Genomic DNA, 16,534 nt, shown 5'->3' with positions numbered 1-16,534 from the left:
AGCAGCTCCCCACAGGAAATTCAATCTTGCTACATAAGCATACGTGTGTTTAAGCGAAGGCCACACTCATTATCTGTAGTGCAACAATAAGTGTATAAGTGTGTTTAGTCCTTCAGGAGAAAACATGCCATGTAAGAATACAGATAGTTTCTAACTGATTATTAGACCTTGAGATACATTTTGAATTGCTGTTTTTGCTAATCGTTATTGTACTGATTTTAAATAAATTGCTAATTTTTATCTCAGAATTTACACTTTCTTTTCTCCCAACTGTGTGTTTCCACTTAGCATTTCTGCAGATGTAAGTTATAAAGTCTGAATTATTTGATATAGACTCGCAATTGTGTTACAAAGTCAGAAGAGCTAGATATAAACTCGCGATTTTGACTTTTTTTCTTAAGATCGCAAGATTAAATCACAATTCTGACTTTATAACAATTGTAAGAAATTATAATAATAATATTTTAAACAAAAGTCAGAATTGTGACTGATTTTTATCCTCTCCAATTCCCAATTATTAATTCTGAGTAAAAAAAAAAAGAGGGGGGTGCTAGATAAATATAGTCACATTTACTTTTTATATATATATTTTTTTTTATCCCATTGTAGAAACATTCAACAGCATTTTAGTGCCACGATGTAGAGATTAAAGTCATAATATTTTGAGAATAAAGTAAAAATTATGAGAATGAAGTCATAGCATTATAAGATAAAAGTCATAATACTTTGAGAATAAAGTGGATGCATTATAAGATTTAACTAATAAAGTTGAAGTATTTTGAGAATAAGGTAAATATTACGAGAATAAAGTAATAGTAATACAAGATTTAAGTCATATGTTGAGAATAAAGCTGTAATGTTTCAAGAATAAATTAGATTGCATAAATAAAGATAAATCATGTGAAAGTTATACCTACTCTTCAAAAAATAATGTTTTCATTCTTCACATGTATTTAACAGTAATTAAAATGTTCTAAAGGTTGAAGCTTCACAGATAAGTGATATTTTTCATAAACATATTTAAGGTCAGTGAACCTTGTGGAGACGGGACACATTTTGCTTTCACTGCAGGGATCAAATGTCCACACAACGACACTAAAATCGAAATGTTGTGAGAATCAGCAATGTTTACTCATGAGAGACTTAATAAAGCAAGTACAGCAAATCAAGTCTTTATGAAAATCTAACGCAGTAAGATTTATGTCATGGTTTGAGGTTTGGGGGGTTAGAAAATATCCTTCGCTCAGCACAAAAATCAGAATACAGACACAACTAAAAGCTGATCCTGATCTGCACGACACGACTCATCCATGCCTCCTTTGCTTCATGAACTCATGTCAGCATGTTCCGTTCGACCCTGATTGACGTGGTGACACTCACGCTGTATCTTCTAGGTAGCGCTTGCCTTCAGAACGGCAGCAGGCGTGGAGTTAAGGCACGGCTCAAGAAGCTGTTCCTATGCTCTTCTACCAAAGCACCATCCACCACTACCCAAAGCAAGTCTTCTCTCAACACAAACCTCCAACACCTTTCCTCAGAGAGCTCTTTTGCTATTAGTGTATTGTCCACATGCATGTGAAAAAGATGTACTTTAATTTTTAAAAACTGTACTTACAGGTTATATAATTCGAACAATATAATAAAAGGCCACTTAAATGAACTTAAAAATACAGTTCACCCATTTACTCACCTCCACTTGTTCCAAACCTGTATGAGTCTTAAGAATATATTTTGAAGAATGTTGATCACAGTTGATGGTACTATGAAAGTCAATGGCTACCGTCAACTGTTTGGCAAATTGAGTAAAATAAAATGAGCTCAGAATTTTGTAATAATGTCAAATTAAAAGTTTACTTTAAAAGTGATATCCAATATTGCATTTAAAGTTGAAACATTTTTCATGTACTACATTGCCATTTCATCCTTACAAATGTGTAATTGCAGATATATTTAAATGCATGACATACACGTTATAAACATATTTCAAAGACAACAGAAGTAATAATGAAATTGCATATAAAGATGCACTTAAGTCTTATTAAATGGGTCAAAAAGCACTCTTAAGTTCAACGCTTTTTAGGGTTAGTTCACCCAAAAATGAAAATTATGTCATTAATGACCCTCGTGTTGTTCCAAACCCGTGAGACCTCCGTTCATCTTCAGATATTTTAGATTTAGTCAGAGAGCTTTCTGTCCCTCCATTGAAGCTGTGTGTACGGTCTACTGTCCATGTCCAGAAAGGTAAGAAAAACATCATCAAAGTAGTCCATGTGACATCAGAGGGTCAGTTAGAATTTGTTGAAGCATTGTAGATATATTTGGGAAGCGTTTTAGTTTTTTTCAAAATGTGTGGTTTTCGTTTTTTTTTATTTTGCAGAATCTTTTAGTTGAGATCTCGAAGAAGCCTCTCCGTGTTTGAGATAGCAGTATTGGTATATTTAAAAGCGTACATTTTGAGCTTGAAATCGGCTTGTTTTTCGGAGATTCTAGCATGCAGTGGGGGCGTGTCATTGTCTGTGTGTATTTCCATACTGGATAAGCTGGCTTTTGTTACTTTTGTTATTGCTGTCGCCCTCCAAGGGAAGCGTGGCTACTTATTATGCAGCGCTCTGGCCGGCTCTAGCTGATATCAAAATTCAATGAAGATGGACGCCGAAGATGAACCGTGGCCATTACACCGAAGATGTTTTGAAGTACTTCTTCGACAAGCCGGATGCTTATGAACAAGCGCTCACTGATTCTGAAGACGATCTGAGTGACGATGAAAGCGGCATAATAAGACCGAATAATATCCCTAATCTACAACTGAGCGAAGATGAAGACGAGGAAGAATGTATCAGACTGGCGTCAGACGAGTTGGACCGTAAGATATATTAAGGTTATATTGATAGTAACATTTGATGGAGAAAAAGTCATGGAGAAAATCCATGACTTTGTCTGTAAATGCTACACGAGGAGAAAAGAGAACTCTCTTCATGGGAGACAGTCCTGTAGCCAGAAGCTTTCTCCAGACAATATGAACAACATACGCTGGATTCTTTAGCTGTGGAAAAAGAGTGGCAGGATATGTGAATTATTGGACATTTAGAGGTAAACTGATGCACAGTGCAAACTTCGGAGATGGTTACATCCCCAAAGAAGACCCCGACAAAGAGAAAGTGTGCCCGGACGACTTATTGGAGGCAACGAGATCTGCAAGAATACTTTTCTGATTCTTATGATCACGGTTATCACAGAATCGTGTTCAGAAAGTCCTAATGAAACACAATGAAATCAATTCACCAAGTTTTATGTAGAAATCCAGCAAATAACAAATAAAATTAGTATCAATATGTACTTTTTGTTTACATAAACATTAAAATAATAACATTAAAAATTATGGCCAGATTTTAAAGGAGTGTCTTGCAACATGTTATCCACAATGCACAAGTTCAAATGGAGTTTTGAAAAACTCACATATTTCAGCTTTAAATCATTTTTATAAAAGTCAAAAAAGATAAATTACTGACATTTACAATGCACATTATCCTTTATTATTAATAGTATGCAGTCCGATTTTTCCCATTGCGTCTGTCAGCTTTACAGGGGGTATGGCTTATCTAAATGAGATGTAAAAGAGCCATATTGTCACTCCCAGCAATGAGAACAGGTGAGAACTGCACAATCTTTAGAGGCCATTTTCTCCCTTTTGAGCTTTTTTGAGTGCCTACCTTCAAATGGCCACAACTTCTCCAAATATTATCAGATTTCCATGTGTTACACATCGTTGGAAAGCTTGGAGACTACACCTTCAGAAACTACTTGTTTCTGTGATTGGTCACATTTCGATCCAAAAAATGATGACTTTATTCAGCATTGTCTTCTCTTCTGGGTCTGTTGTGAGCACGTTCACAACACTGCAATGACGCTGCTGACGTTCAACGCTGCTGACGTGTTATCTTTGTTATTGGGCGCACCAGAAAACACGTCAGCAGCGTTGAACGTCAGCAGCATCATGAACGCACTCACAACAGACACGGAAGAGAAGACAATGCTGAATAAAGTCGTAATTTTTGGACCAAAATGTATTTTTGATGCTTCAACAAATTCTAACTGACCCTCTGATGTCACATGGACTACTTTGATGATGTTTTTCTTACCTTTCTGGACATGGACAGTAGACTGTTCACACAGTTTCAATGGAGGGACTGAGAGCTCTCGGACTAAATCTAAAATATCTTAAACTGTGTTCTGAAGATGAACTAACCCTTTAAGTATCTTCTTTGCATTCAAAATTATACTTAATTCACACTTTAAAATATTTTATTTCCATAAGAAGTACTTTTTTTTTTTTTAAGTATGCTAAAGAGTACTTCTTTTTTTCACAAGTGTAGTGTCAATGCTTTCATTTCTTTTCCTTTTTTTTTTTACTATTTCATTTTTTACCTCTGAATTTCTCTTTCTCTCACTCTTTTCATATTCTTATGTAAGCCAGAGACATCTGTACTAAACTCATTCAGCTGCTGAGTATTATAATTTGTCGTCTGAATACCTCCTGCTCTATTCTTGTCAAGGTTATGTTCTTTAAAAACCAACTTGGAAGAGAAAAAAAATTCTGGTAACATCACTGCAGCAAATCCTAAATACCAATTTTATTGGATTTTGGAAGTAGTCTAGCAAATTATTAACTGTCATCTTTATTGCTGATTGTTAAAATGCTCTGTTTTGTGCTTTTAATGAACAGCTTTCAATGCCAAAGAATGCCTCTGTTTAAATTCTTATGATTTGTGTTATGAAACAGGGCTGTTTGCATGAAGTGGTAATGATACTACAATTACTCTAATTGCATGTGATCATTATACTCCCAGAAGGACGAGACGAGAAAATGATGTTCATGTGTGTCAGTTCTGTTTGCCAATCTTTTGATGAGCCGTCTTCTGTGGATCAGAGGGTCATATGTCAGCCATTAGTCTTCCACGCTTCAGGTGTCACAGTAATCACTGTGCCTCCCAATAGCACCCATCACCACTCATTGATTAATGTTCAGAGACTCACTCTACATTTCATTGCTTTATTGGCTTCTGCTCCTCACTCATTATTAAGTTTATTTTGCATTTGGGGGTGAAAATAATGTGTAAATCTCAGACACAAGTCATATTGGATGCTAGAGGATCTAAGTTAATGTAGAAAAATATACAAGAAATATTTTTAACCAGGGTTCAAATATAAGCTGAAAGCTTATTTAGATTTAAGGCTAATGAGAATGATACACCAAGGCCTGTTAAGATCCTATGGACAGATGGAAAGACTTGATTTGCTCTAAAACCTCATCAGTCAGACAGAATTGTACATATTTGCTATATTCACTGTGTGACTCTGCTTTCAACAGTTCAATAAAGTTAATATTGAGTAACTTGTATTTCAGACACAATAAATTGCAAGTTACTGTGTGTTTTTGCTTTCCCAAGGAAAATAGTTTCAAAGCATATAATTAGTTGTTGTGCATCTCTGAGCATTAGTGATGCTTTGCTCGTGAATGAATTGGTGCTTTTGAACAAATCAGTTGATTAAATGATTCAATGACTCACTCATAAAGGCAGTCACTTGTTTTATTCATGAAGGAATCAGTGCTTTTAAACTTATCGGTTGAGCAAATGTTTCAATGGCTCACTCATTCAGGAATTCACTTATTTGGTTCATGAATTAATCATTGTTTTTTTACAAAATAATTTAAGCAAATGATCAGTGTTTTTGAGTAAATCAGTTCAGTAAATGATTCAAAGACTTACTCATACAGGCATTAACTTATTTTGTTAATGAATAAATCAGTGTTTTTGACCAAATCAGTTGAGTGAATAATTCAGTGACTCACTCATACAGACATTCACTTGTTTTGTTTGTGAATGAATCCGTGTTTGTTAAACAAATTTGTTGAGTGAATGATCGGTGACTGATTCGGTGACACTTAAAGGAGCATTTCACCCGTGGGAACATTGATCTTCATTGAAAGTGGGTCATATATGTAGTCGAAATCTATTGAAATTTTCGAATTTGGTGCCTTTTTGACCGAGTTATTACAGAAAGTAACTTTAGGGCTCACTTGTATGGAAAACCACAACTCCCACAATACAACACATTTGCACAGCTCCACAAGCCACTCCCACTGTTAGGCGATATTGTCTACAAGACATTGAGGACACAGTTAGCGATGTATGGTATTTACGTGCCACAGTAGTAAACAATGCCACAGTAAGCTTTTTGTGCATTAAAAAAGGTATTGCACAAACAGTTTACAGTTGACGTTACGTAACTTATTAACCGGGAATCATTTCGTGATAATAATGCTTGAAGAAATTGTGTACATTTCACGAAATGAATAATAAATAATATTGAAACACTTACTTTACAGTTAGACGTCCATTTGTCCCTGCAGGCTTCGGCTGGCGTTTCCAGTTTACCTTCGGAATTCTGAAGTATGTCTCCAGGACGCCTCTGTCCATATGCGGGGCGAAACTAGGATGGTTCACAACGCAAACATCCGTGTCCTTGTCTGCCTCAGACATTTCTTCGAGGAGAAATTGGCATCTTTGAAATTCTTGGCAGCAGACGGACTCTAGCTCTGTGTCCGTAGGCGCACAACGAGAGCACAGGAACCACCAGCCGAACCAGACTTTGAAAATCCTCTTCTTCCATATCATGAGTTGTTCCTCCAGCCATTCTCGTAAATCTGACTCCAGAATCAGAATCAGAATCAGAATGAGCTTTATTGCCAGGTATGTTCACACATACGAGGAATTTGTTTTCGTGACAGAGCTCCGCAGTGCAACATAACAGCGACAGAACAAAAAAACACAATAAGGAATAAAAAATACAAAAAAATACAAATAGGTGGGTAAGGATTGACAATATACAAATTGACAATGTATGGCAGGTATATTAAAAAGAGCATTTATGTATGTACATGTATATTATGTGGAAAAATTGTAACTGTACGCTAAGTATGTGTGTTTGGATAAATAAGTGTATGTCTATATAAATATAAATATAAGTAGTATAGTGTGTTCCATGTATGTACATGTATATTATGTGCAAAAGATTTACGTGTACGCTAAGTATGTGTGTTGGATAAAAAGTGTAGTGTATATAAATATAAATAGTGTAGTGTGTCCCACAGTTATTATCAGCTGTTCATAAGATGGATTGCCTGAGGGAAGAAACTGTTCCTGTGTCTGGTCGTTCTGGTGCTCAGTGCTCTGTAGCGTCGACCAGATGGCAAGAGTTCAAAGAGGGAGTGTGCTGGATGTGAGGGGTCCAGAGTGATTTTAACAGCCCTTTTTCTCACTCTGGATAAGTACAGTTCTTGAATAGATGGGAGGGTTGTACCGATAATTCGCTCAGCAGTCCGGACTACCCTCTGTAGTCTTCTGAGGTCCGATTTAGAAGCTGAGCTGAACCAGACAGTTACTGAAGTGCAGAGGATGGATTCGATGATGGTGGAGTAGAACTGTTTCAGCAGATCCTGTGGCAGGTTAAACTTCCTCAGCTGGCGAAGGAAGTACAACCTCTGCTGGGCCTTTTTCACAATGGAGTCAATGTGAATGTCCCACTTCAGGTCCTGAGAGATAGTGGTGCCCAGGAACCTGAATGACTCCACTGCAGTCACAGTGCTGTTCATGATGGTGAGTGGGGGGAGTGCAGGGGGGTTTCTCCTGAAGTCCACGATCATCTCCACTGTTTTGAGCGTGTTAAGCTCCAGGTTGTTGAGACTGCACCAGACAGCCAGCTCTTTAACCTCCTGTCTGTAAGCAGACTCGTCACCGTCCTGAATGAGGCCGATGAGTGTGGTGTCATCTGCAAACTTCAGGAGCTTGACAGAGGGGTCCTTAGATGTGCAATCGTTAGTGTACAGGGAGAAGAGCAGTGGGGAGAGAACACAGCCCTGGGGAGCTCCGGTGCTGATTGTACGGGTGCTGGATGTGTATTTTCCCAGCCTCACTAGCTGCTGCCTGTCTGTCAGGAAGCTGTTGATCCACTGACAGACGGAGGTGGGCACGGAGAGCTGAGTTAGTTTGGGCAGGAGGAGGTTTGGGATGATCGTGTTGAAGGCAGAGCTGAAGTCCACAAACAGGATCCTCACATAGGTCCCCGGTCTGTCTAGGTGTTGCAGAACATAATGCAGTCCGATGTTTACTGCATCGTCCACAGACCTGTTTGCTCTGTAGGCAAACTGAAGAGGATCCAGCAAGGGTCCAGTGATGTCCTTCAGGTGGGCCAGCACCAGTTTTTCAAATGACTTCATGACTACAGACGTTAGAGCCACAGGCCTGTAGTCATTTAGTCCTGTAATTTTGGATTTCTTTGGGATGGGGATGATGGTGGAGCGTTTGAAGCATGAAGGGACTTCGCACAGCTCCAGCGATCTGTTGAAGATCTTTGTGAAGATGGGGGCCAGCTGGTCAGCACAGGATTTCAGACAGGCTGGTGTAACACAATCTGGGCCTGGTGCTTTTTTCCTTTTCTGCTTCCTGAAGACCTGGCGCACCGCATCCTCGCTGATCTGTATTGCAGGTGTGGGGGAGAGGGGGGATGCAGGAGGTGTGAATGGTGAGAGCGCTTGATTGGAGAGGTGTTCAGGGTGGGTTGCAGGAGTTGTGAGTGGTGTGAACAGTTGTTTGGAGAGGCATTCAGGGTTGGTTGCAGGAGTTGTGAATGGTGAGAGCGGTTGATTGGAGAGGTGATCAGGATGGGTTGCAGGAGCTGTTAATGGTGTGAACGGTTGTGTGGAGAGGCATTCAGGGTTGGTTGCAGGAGCTGTGAATGGTGTGAACGTTTGTTTGGAGAGGCATTCAGGGTTGGTTGCAGGAGTTGTTATTGGTGTGAACGGTTGTGTGGTGAGGTGTTCAGGGCAGGTGATGGGTGTTCTTTCAAACCTGCAGTAAAACTCGTTCAGATCGTCTGCCAGTCGTTGATTTTCCACAGTGCTGGGGGGTGGTGTCTTGTAATTGGTGATCTTCTTTAGGCTTTTCCACACTGATGCGGAGTCGTTCGAAGTGAACTGAGTCCTTATTTTTTCAGAATAATTCCTCTTTGCCACTTTGATCTCCTTTTCCAGTGTGTATTTAGCCTGTTTATACAAGACATTGTCCCCCTTCACGTAAGCATCTTCTTTGGCCTGACGGAGCTGTCTGAGTTTTGCAGTGAACCACGGTTTGTCATTGTTGTAATTTAGTTGAGTCTTGGTAGGAATACACATATCCTCACAGAAACTGATATATGATGTTACCGTCTCTGTGAGTTCGTCCAGATCAGTGGCAGCAGCTTCAAAAACACTCCAATCAGTGAGGTCAAAACAAGATTGTAAATCCTGCTCTGCTTCATTAGTCCATCTTTTTACAGTCCTTAATACAGGTTTAGCTGATTTTAGTTTCTGCCTGTAGGTCGGTATAAGATGAACCAGAAGGTGATCAGAATGTCCCAAAGCTGCTCGTGGAACAGAGTGAAATGCATCCTTTATTGTTGTGTAACAGTGATCCAATATATTACTGTCTCTTGTGGGACAAGTAACATGCTGTCTGTATTTTGGCAGTTCACGGGAGAGATTGGCTTTATTAAAGTCCCCAAGAATGATTAAAACAGAGTCTGGGTGTTGTTGTTCTGTCTCTGTGATCTGCTCAGCGAGTTTCTGTAAAGCTGAGCTCACGTGCGCTTGAGGAGGGATGTAAACACTCACCAGAATGAACGAATGAAACTCCCGCGGCGAATAGAACGGCTTGCAGTTAATGAAGAGCGTTTCGAGATTTGAGCAGCACGTCTTCTTTAACACAGTTACATCTGTACACCACCGTTCACTGATGTAAAAGCATGTCCCGCCGCCGCGCGATTTCCCCGTTGATTCTGCGTCGCGATCCGCTCTAAACAGCTGAAAGTCCGGCAGATGGAGCGCGCTGTCCGGTATGGTGTCATTCAGCCAAGTTTCCGTGAAACACAGAGCAGCAGAGTGGGAGAAATCTTTATTTGTCCGAGAGAGCAGAAGAAGTTCGTCCGTTTTGTTGGGTAGAGAGCGGAGATTTGCCAGATGGATGCTAGGCAACGGCGTTCGAAATCCGCGTTTTCTGAGTCTCACGAGCGCTCCCGCTCGCTTTCCCCGCCTGCGCGTCCTCTTGAAGCGTGTGATCAGCGCAGCCGCTCCGCCGACAAGAATGTCCAGCAAAACATCAGAATAGTCGAAAACCGGTGAAATATCGGGAGATGTGTGTTGCCGAATATCCAGCAATTCGTCCCTGGTGAAACTGATTGCAGGAATATAACTAAAGACAGGACAAACTAACAAAAACACAAAAACAACTGCAGAGCACGTCACGGAGGCAGCCATCCTGTATCGGCGCCACTTCTAATAAGCGCTCCATAAGCGCTTGTTAGCTTAGCTACATAGCTTCCAAACAAGATGGCGGATTTTCAATTTCGTTTCTGTAAGTTTAGTCCCACCCACTGATCTGTAATAGGCCTGTAGGGTGAGTGGGTCCCACCCCCTGGAATAATAATAAGCTAGTGTTTGTAGTCTCTACACTTTTCAATGAATTTTGACTTCCTGCTTATTATGACGCAAAATTATTTTTACGTCATAATAAGCAGGAAGTAAAACACTTAAATCCTTATTTCTCCCATCTCAGGGACAAATAAAGGAAAAATCCATGATCATTATAATATATGACTGGGTTTCTAACAATACAAAGCTAAATGCAAATGGGTGAAGTGTCCCTTTAAGGCGGGCGTACACGGTGCGAATTCGGATGGTCGGAAGATCATATGTCCACGCACACGGCACGAGAGAGTTTATCTGAAAATCGTACGGACAAGATGATATACGACACGATTTTACAACCTGCGAATTCCAGAGGCAATCGCACGAAGTTGATAGACGCTAGGTACTTTAGGTACGATAGGTACTTTGATGTTATACAGGTGATCATTCTGTGATCATTCTGTGCAGCGCTGCTTCAAGTCGAACGCGCCTAATATAACTGCTCTCCCTCTCTCATAACTGCATATAAAATATTGATACGAGCCGTGACTGTTTCCTACACGTAACTTACAGGTTATTTTTCAGCGATAAGAAACCAGGACGTTTGGTCACCCTGTGTGTGTGTTCGTGTATATGGTTTATAAATATCTGAAATAGGTATTACAATATAAACATGGTTTGTGAGGACAATTCCTGTGCCCTCGTAAACCAAATGGCTTTAAAAAATACTATACGGTGTTTAATAGAAATTTTAAACATGCATTTTCCATGATGGATAGAGGTAGTGTATGGGGATATACAGTATAGAATACCGTTACGTCTATGGAGAGTCCCTGTAAACAATATATACGTGTGTGTGAGAGAGAGAGCGAGAGTGACAGAGAGAACTAAAAAGGCATTGGAACACGTTGCTTGAAACATCATACAGCGCTCGCTGTTCATGTCAGACTTCAGCGAGTTTATCCTCCTGGTCAATAGTCCACAATCGCCGTGGCGCTGCCGTCTTTGCCTTTCTTCTTCTGTGGTTTTCGTAGTTCGTGTTTGGTCAACTTCAAATAAATCAACAAATCGGCTTGTTCAACCGCACACGTCACGAATTCAAACCAATAGCTCACAAACTTTTTAGACATGTTTAAAAATGATCGGGAGGTCGGGAAGTGCTCATAAGCCACTCTGCTCGGCTCGTAATTCATCGCAAATGATACGAGCTGCGACCATACGAGCATACACGATTTCCACACGATTGAAAAAAATCGCATGCGAACTCGTACGACAGCAAAAATCGCACCGTGTTCGCCCGCCTTTATAAAGACAAACTGCATCTGAATATGCACACTTCCCTTATTAAATAGACAAAAACAGTATGTAAAAAAAAAAGAGTAGAATTCATAAAACAGTAGCCAAAAAGTACCCAGATCATCTATTTCCGCTGAGATTTCGAAGATGTGAGGCCATGGGTCCATGGGAGAGTAAAATATGACAAAGGTTGTGCATCCAGATTAAATTTACACTACACACATTCATACTATGTACTACATATATTTTAACACTTGCAAAGTACTTATCTAAAAGAAGTATGTACTCAGAGAATATGCCATTTCTGAGAGCAGCCAGTCACTTAGTGAATGCATCAATGTTTTCGAACAAATCGGTTGAGTGAATGATTCAGTGACTTCCTTAAAAATATTCACTTGTTTTTGCTCATGAGTGAATCGGTTCAAATTGGATGAAGTGATTGTTTCAGTGATTTGTGGCCATCTAGTGGTGTATTGATGTAACCGTGTATAATTTCTGTCCGAATTTTGTTTTTAAGTACCTATGGACCTTTTATATATCTCATATATCTGATATTCCCTGTTGAATACAAAGACTTTATCTGTTTTGTCATTATTTGGTCCACTACTTATTTATCAATAATAGAAATGAAGAGTATTTTAGTGTGAGCAGCTGGATGGTAACCCTGATGTTGTGTGTTTCTCTACAGATAGTGTCGAGGATGAGCTGGAGCTGTCTGCTGTGCGCCATCGACCAGAAGCTTTGGAGCTGCTGGAGGCTCAAACGCGCTTCTCACGAAAAGAGCTTCAAATCCTCTATCGGGGCTTTAAGAATGTGAGTTAATGCTTCTGACTTCAAAAATGGAATTTGATTATTTTTCTTTCTTTCTTTCATTTTGAATTACATTATATTCAGTATAAAGTTATTGATTTTTTAAATTCCTTTTGAGCGTTGGTTTGATGTGGAACATGCCAAACTCTGCAGAAAAACTATCACGCTTGCTACAATAATCAGGTCAGGAAAGGTCTCTAGAGTGTCCCTGAGGCAGAAATGTCCTTTCTCACCTCTGGTGCACAATGTAATGAGACAACACCAAATTAACTTGACCCAAATTGTCAGGTGATAAGCGTGAGAGAGGCACAATGGTCCTTTCTTATCAGACTCTCAAGGGGAAATATCAGAAGGTGCAGTCCTTCCTCCAGATCACACAAACACACACAAACCGTTAACAACTGATGACTGCACCGAGGCTTACTGGCACCCTCAATACTGTCTTGTTAATTTTCCCATGAGGTGTCCCAGATACTGTAAATTTTACATCTGGTTTCTTTTTTCTTCTTCTTTTTTTTTACTTTTAATATCATCTGCCATTTCATTTTTTTTCTACTACTTGGATTTTTGACTATCAAGTTCTAAAATCCTTCAAAAGAGATTTCATTAGTAAATCATTGTCAAGGGTCCTGTGCCAAATGCCACCCTAAACCCTCACGTTCCTCCTGTGACTGCACACTTTGATGTAGTTTTAGGGCTGAGCAAAAGGGCACATCGAGAGCACGTGTGCTTTGTTCTAAAACCTCAGTTATTGGACTGGTCACCCTACGGTCTGGTGAATTTCACAGACTTGCACACACAACACACTATTGCGAGTGTGCAACACCTCATCAGGGGTGTTTGTGGGACAGGCCTGGCTCACCACAGCTTGTTGTTCTCATGTGGATACATTGCTTTGTTGGCCCACACTGGTTTTGCTATCATACTGATTACAGCCACTTGTCTCCATGATAACCCTGTATGTTATAGTCAGATACTTGCCATTAGAAAGGATTTTCTTCTCCATTAACTTATTTTTCCGTATTTCAAAGGACACCAGTGTTGGTCAGAGAGGAAATAGTCAATATTATTTCTGTTTTTTATTCATGTATTTGTTGGAAAATAGACAGACAGACAGACCGTGCTGCTTTTATTACTTCTCAGTTCTCAACATTGCTTTTGTTTTACCAGACAGACAAATATTAAACACTAACTTGACCAAACCCCATAGTTACTGTTAAACTTGTACTTATTGATTATAGAACTTTGTATCTTTGCTTATTATGAAAAAAAAAAAAAAAAATTCAAAAACACTGAGGCAGATATCATGCATTTATACATTACGATTCAAAATGTTGTGGTCAGCAGGATCTTTTTTTTAGAAGAAACTGATACTTTTATTCGGCAAGGATGCATTTAACTGATCAAAAGTTGCAGTAAGGACATTTAAAAATGTTTCAAAGATTTCTGTTTTTCAGATTAAAATGCTGTTCTTTTTAACTTTCTGTTCATCAGAGAATCCTGAAAAAATTTTCTGAAACTGTTTTCATTGATAATAAGAAATATTTCATCTTATTAGCAAATCGTCATATTAGAATGATTTCTGAAGGATCTAAGTAATTACTGCCGAAAATTCTGCTTAGCCGTCACAGGAATAAAATGCATTTTATAGTATTAAACTAGAAATTAGTTCTTTTAAATTGTAATAATATTTTACAATATTACAGTTTTTATTGTATTTTTGATCAAATAAATGCATAACTGCTGCCTCAAAAAAGTACAAAGAAATAAATAAGTGTTCAGTTCACTCTGATCAGACCAAATAGTGCTGAGAGTAGGGTTGTAACGATATACCGGTATGACGATATACCGCGATATAAACATATACGATTATCATACTGTGTACATTTGCTTATTTACAGTATTGAGAGAAAATAACAGACACAGAATCTTACCTGCGCATAGGCAACAACTTTCCACCTAACTGTTCTCTTGCTCTCCCCACACGTACAGCGGAGACAACATCAGAGACAGACAATCTCTATCCCACGTCAAAATATGAGTTAAAATTGGCACTAGTATTGGAATACTTTTTATATAGAAAAGTCGAATGCTTAGTTGTACTTGGGGGTAGACACAGTTTACAAAAACTGGTCGGAAAGTGGCTGCAAAACGAGGAAATGCATCGAACATGTTTACCTATTCAGAATATCATCCCTCCGAGCTGATACAGCTATGTCCCATTTATAATTTAAGGTTAATGCATTATGATTTCTGTGATGTGGAGTGAAGCACAGAATCCAGTCATGACAATGAATTTACAGTAGCTAGCTACTCTGCAGATGTCACATAAAATGTGCGATTTGATGGATTGATGAATAAATAACAAACAAAGCTGTAAAATAATGACAAAACACGGCTATATAAATATATAGGCTAATCTGTTTGTTTTGCATGTCTCTCTGTGAATGAGCAGTGTTATGTCTTGTACTACATACTCAAGTATGCTCCGGCGTGGCTTAAAGTGGCAGGTTTAATAAATGCTGCTGTCTCACTATCTGAGGAAGTGAACACAAACACTGAGAGCCTCACTGAGAGAACAATTAATAATCATTTCATCATTTTATTTGAGAAAACCACTGTCAAAAACAAATACATTGACACTCAAAGCTCTTCAATACAACCCGTCCAAATAAAAATCTGCTTTTTAACTCGAAGAAATTTACAGAAATTACGATTGTACTATAATGTAGCCTACTTCTAAAATAATAATAATAATAATTTACATGAACGTTAGGGAATCTAATTTTTCCCTCATTTTAATTTAGTAAATCTCTGTTGTGCAGCCCTTTGCGAAAACATAAAAGAATAAATGTTTTAAAACATCAATTAAATTGTTACATTTTCATTACAACCATTTGTGATAGTATATTTCTATTAAACCATAAAAGTACAGAATCCAGAAAAATTAAGTCAAACCAGAATTTATGAATTTGTATGAATTATTAATGATAAATATAAGTTATTAAACTAAAAAATAATCAATGGTAAAAATGTTCTTGTTTTTGATTAATGAAATTTGAATAAACACATGCTTTCAAACATTTGATCATACCCCCCCCAAAACAAAACCCTGTTTTGATTGTTTAATACGGTATACCATGAAACCATAAAACCATGATATTTCCTGAGATGATTATCATACCGTGAAAATCTCATACCGTTACAACCCTAGCTGAGAGAAGTTTGTAGATGTTTATATGGGAGAAAGTGGAAGCCATGGACAATAATCTGTTCAAAGTGGATTTTACAGATGAGAAGATTTCATTTTATGAGAGATGGTGGTCATATTTTTCTTCTTACTAGGTTAATTACACTCCACAAATGACCATGGCCTAAATTAAACTTGATTGTCTGCAAATTAGCTGAAGAAAGAAAAATGAACTGAATCTGCTACTAACAGAGTATTTCAGACTTTTTTCTTTGTGTTATTTTGGTTGTATTATCCCATGACTCCCATGAACTAGTGGTAAGCTAAAACCAAAACATGCCAGATATTCTGTCCTTGATCCCCTGTGTGCCGTCAGTGAATGATCATGCTTCAGTAAGCTGATTTTTTTTTTTTTAATTACAGTCTGTATATCTTAACGCTGTTAATGAACACTGCAATGCTCCTGGAGTTTTGACAATGTCGAGAAGACTTTGGCAGTGATGGTTTCTGATGAGAGCAAGGTGTCTCTTAAAAGGTAATTACACAGGGTCTCTCTCACGCTGCCTGCACAAGAGACCGTGGATGACAGCTACACAAAACAATCCCCTTTAATTAACCAGAGCTAACTGTAACACCACAGAACTTTCTCAGACACAACCTTTTTATGTCAACGATGTGAAGTGCTGGATTAGACAAAACAACTTACTGTAGGGCTTCTTTCATGTAGCAGAGCCCAA

General features: G+C 38.6%; 1 protein-coding gene across 6 annotated transcripts in view; it reads left to right on the top strand.

The window, feature by feature from the left end:
* Positions 1 to 16,534, top strand: part of kcnip4a (potassium voltage-gated channel interacting protein 4a) — a 207,706-nt gene that overhangs the window by 180,608 nt on the left and 10,564 nt on the right. For 5 of the 6 annotated variants that reach the window (XM_059538785.1, XM_059538751.1, XM_059538768.1 and 2 more), the window contains one exon: positions 12,486 to 12,610. In XM_059538785.1, the coding sequence (XP_059394768.1) occupies positions 12,486 to 12,610 (125 nt within the window). Of the gene's footprint in view, positions 1 to 1,394; positions 1,497 to 12,485; positions 12,611 to 16,534 lie in introns of all 6 variants that reach the window. The other variant, XM_059538743.1, reaches the window with a different exon arrangement.

Source organism: Carassius carassius, chromosome 3 (assembly GCF_963082965.1).
Source record: "Carassius carassius chromosome 3, fCarCar2.1, whole genome shotgun sequence".
In the NCBI taxonomy this organism is placed as follows: domain Eukaryota; kingdom Metazoa; phylum Chordata; class Actinopteri; order Cypriniformes; family Cyprinidae; genus Carassius; species Carassius carassius.
Note: the sequence above shows the minus strand (reverse complement) of the source record. Positions and strands in the feature narration are given on the sequence as shown.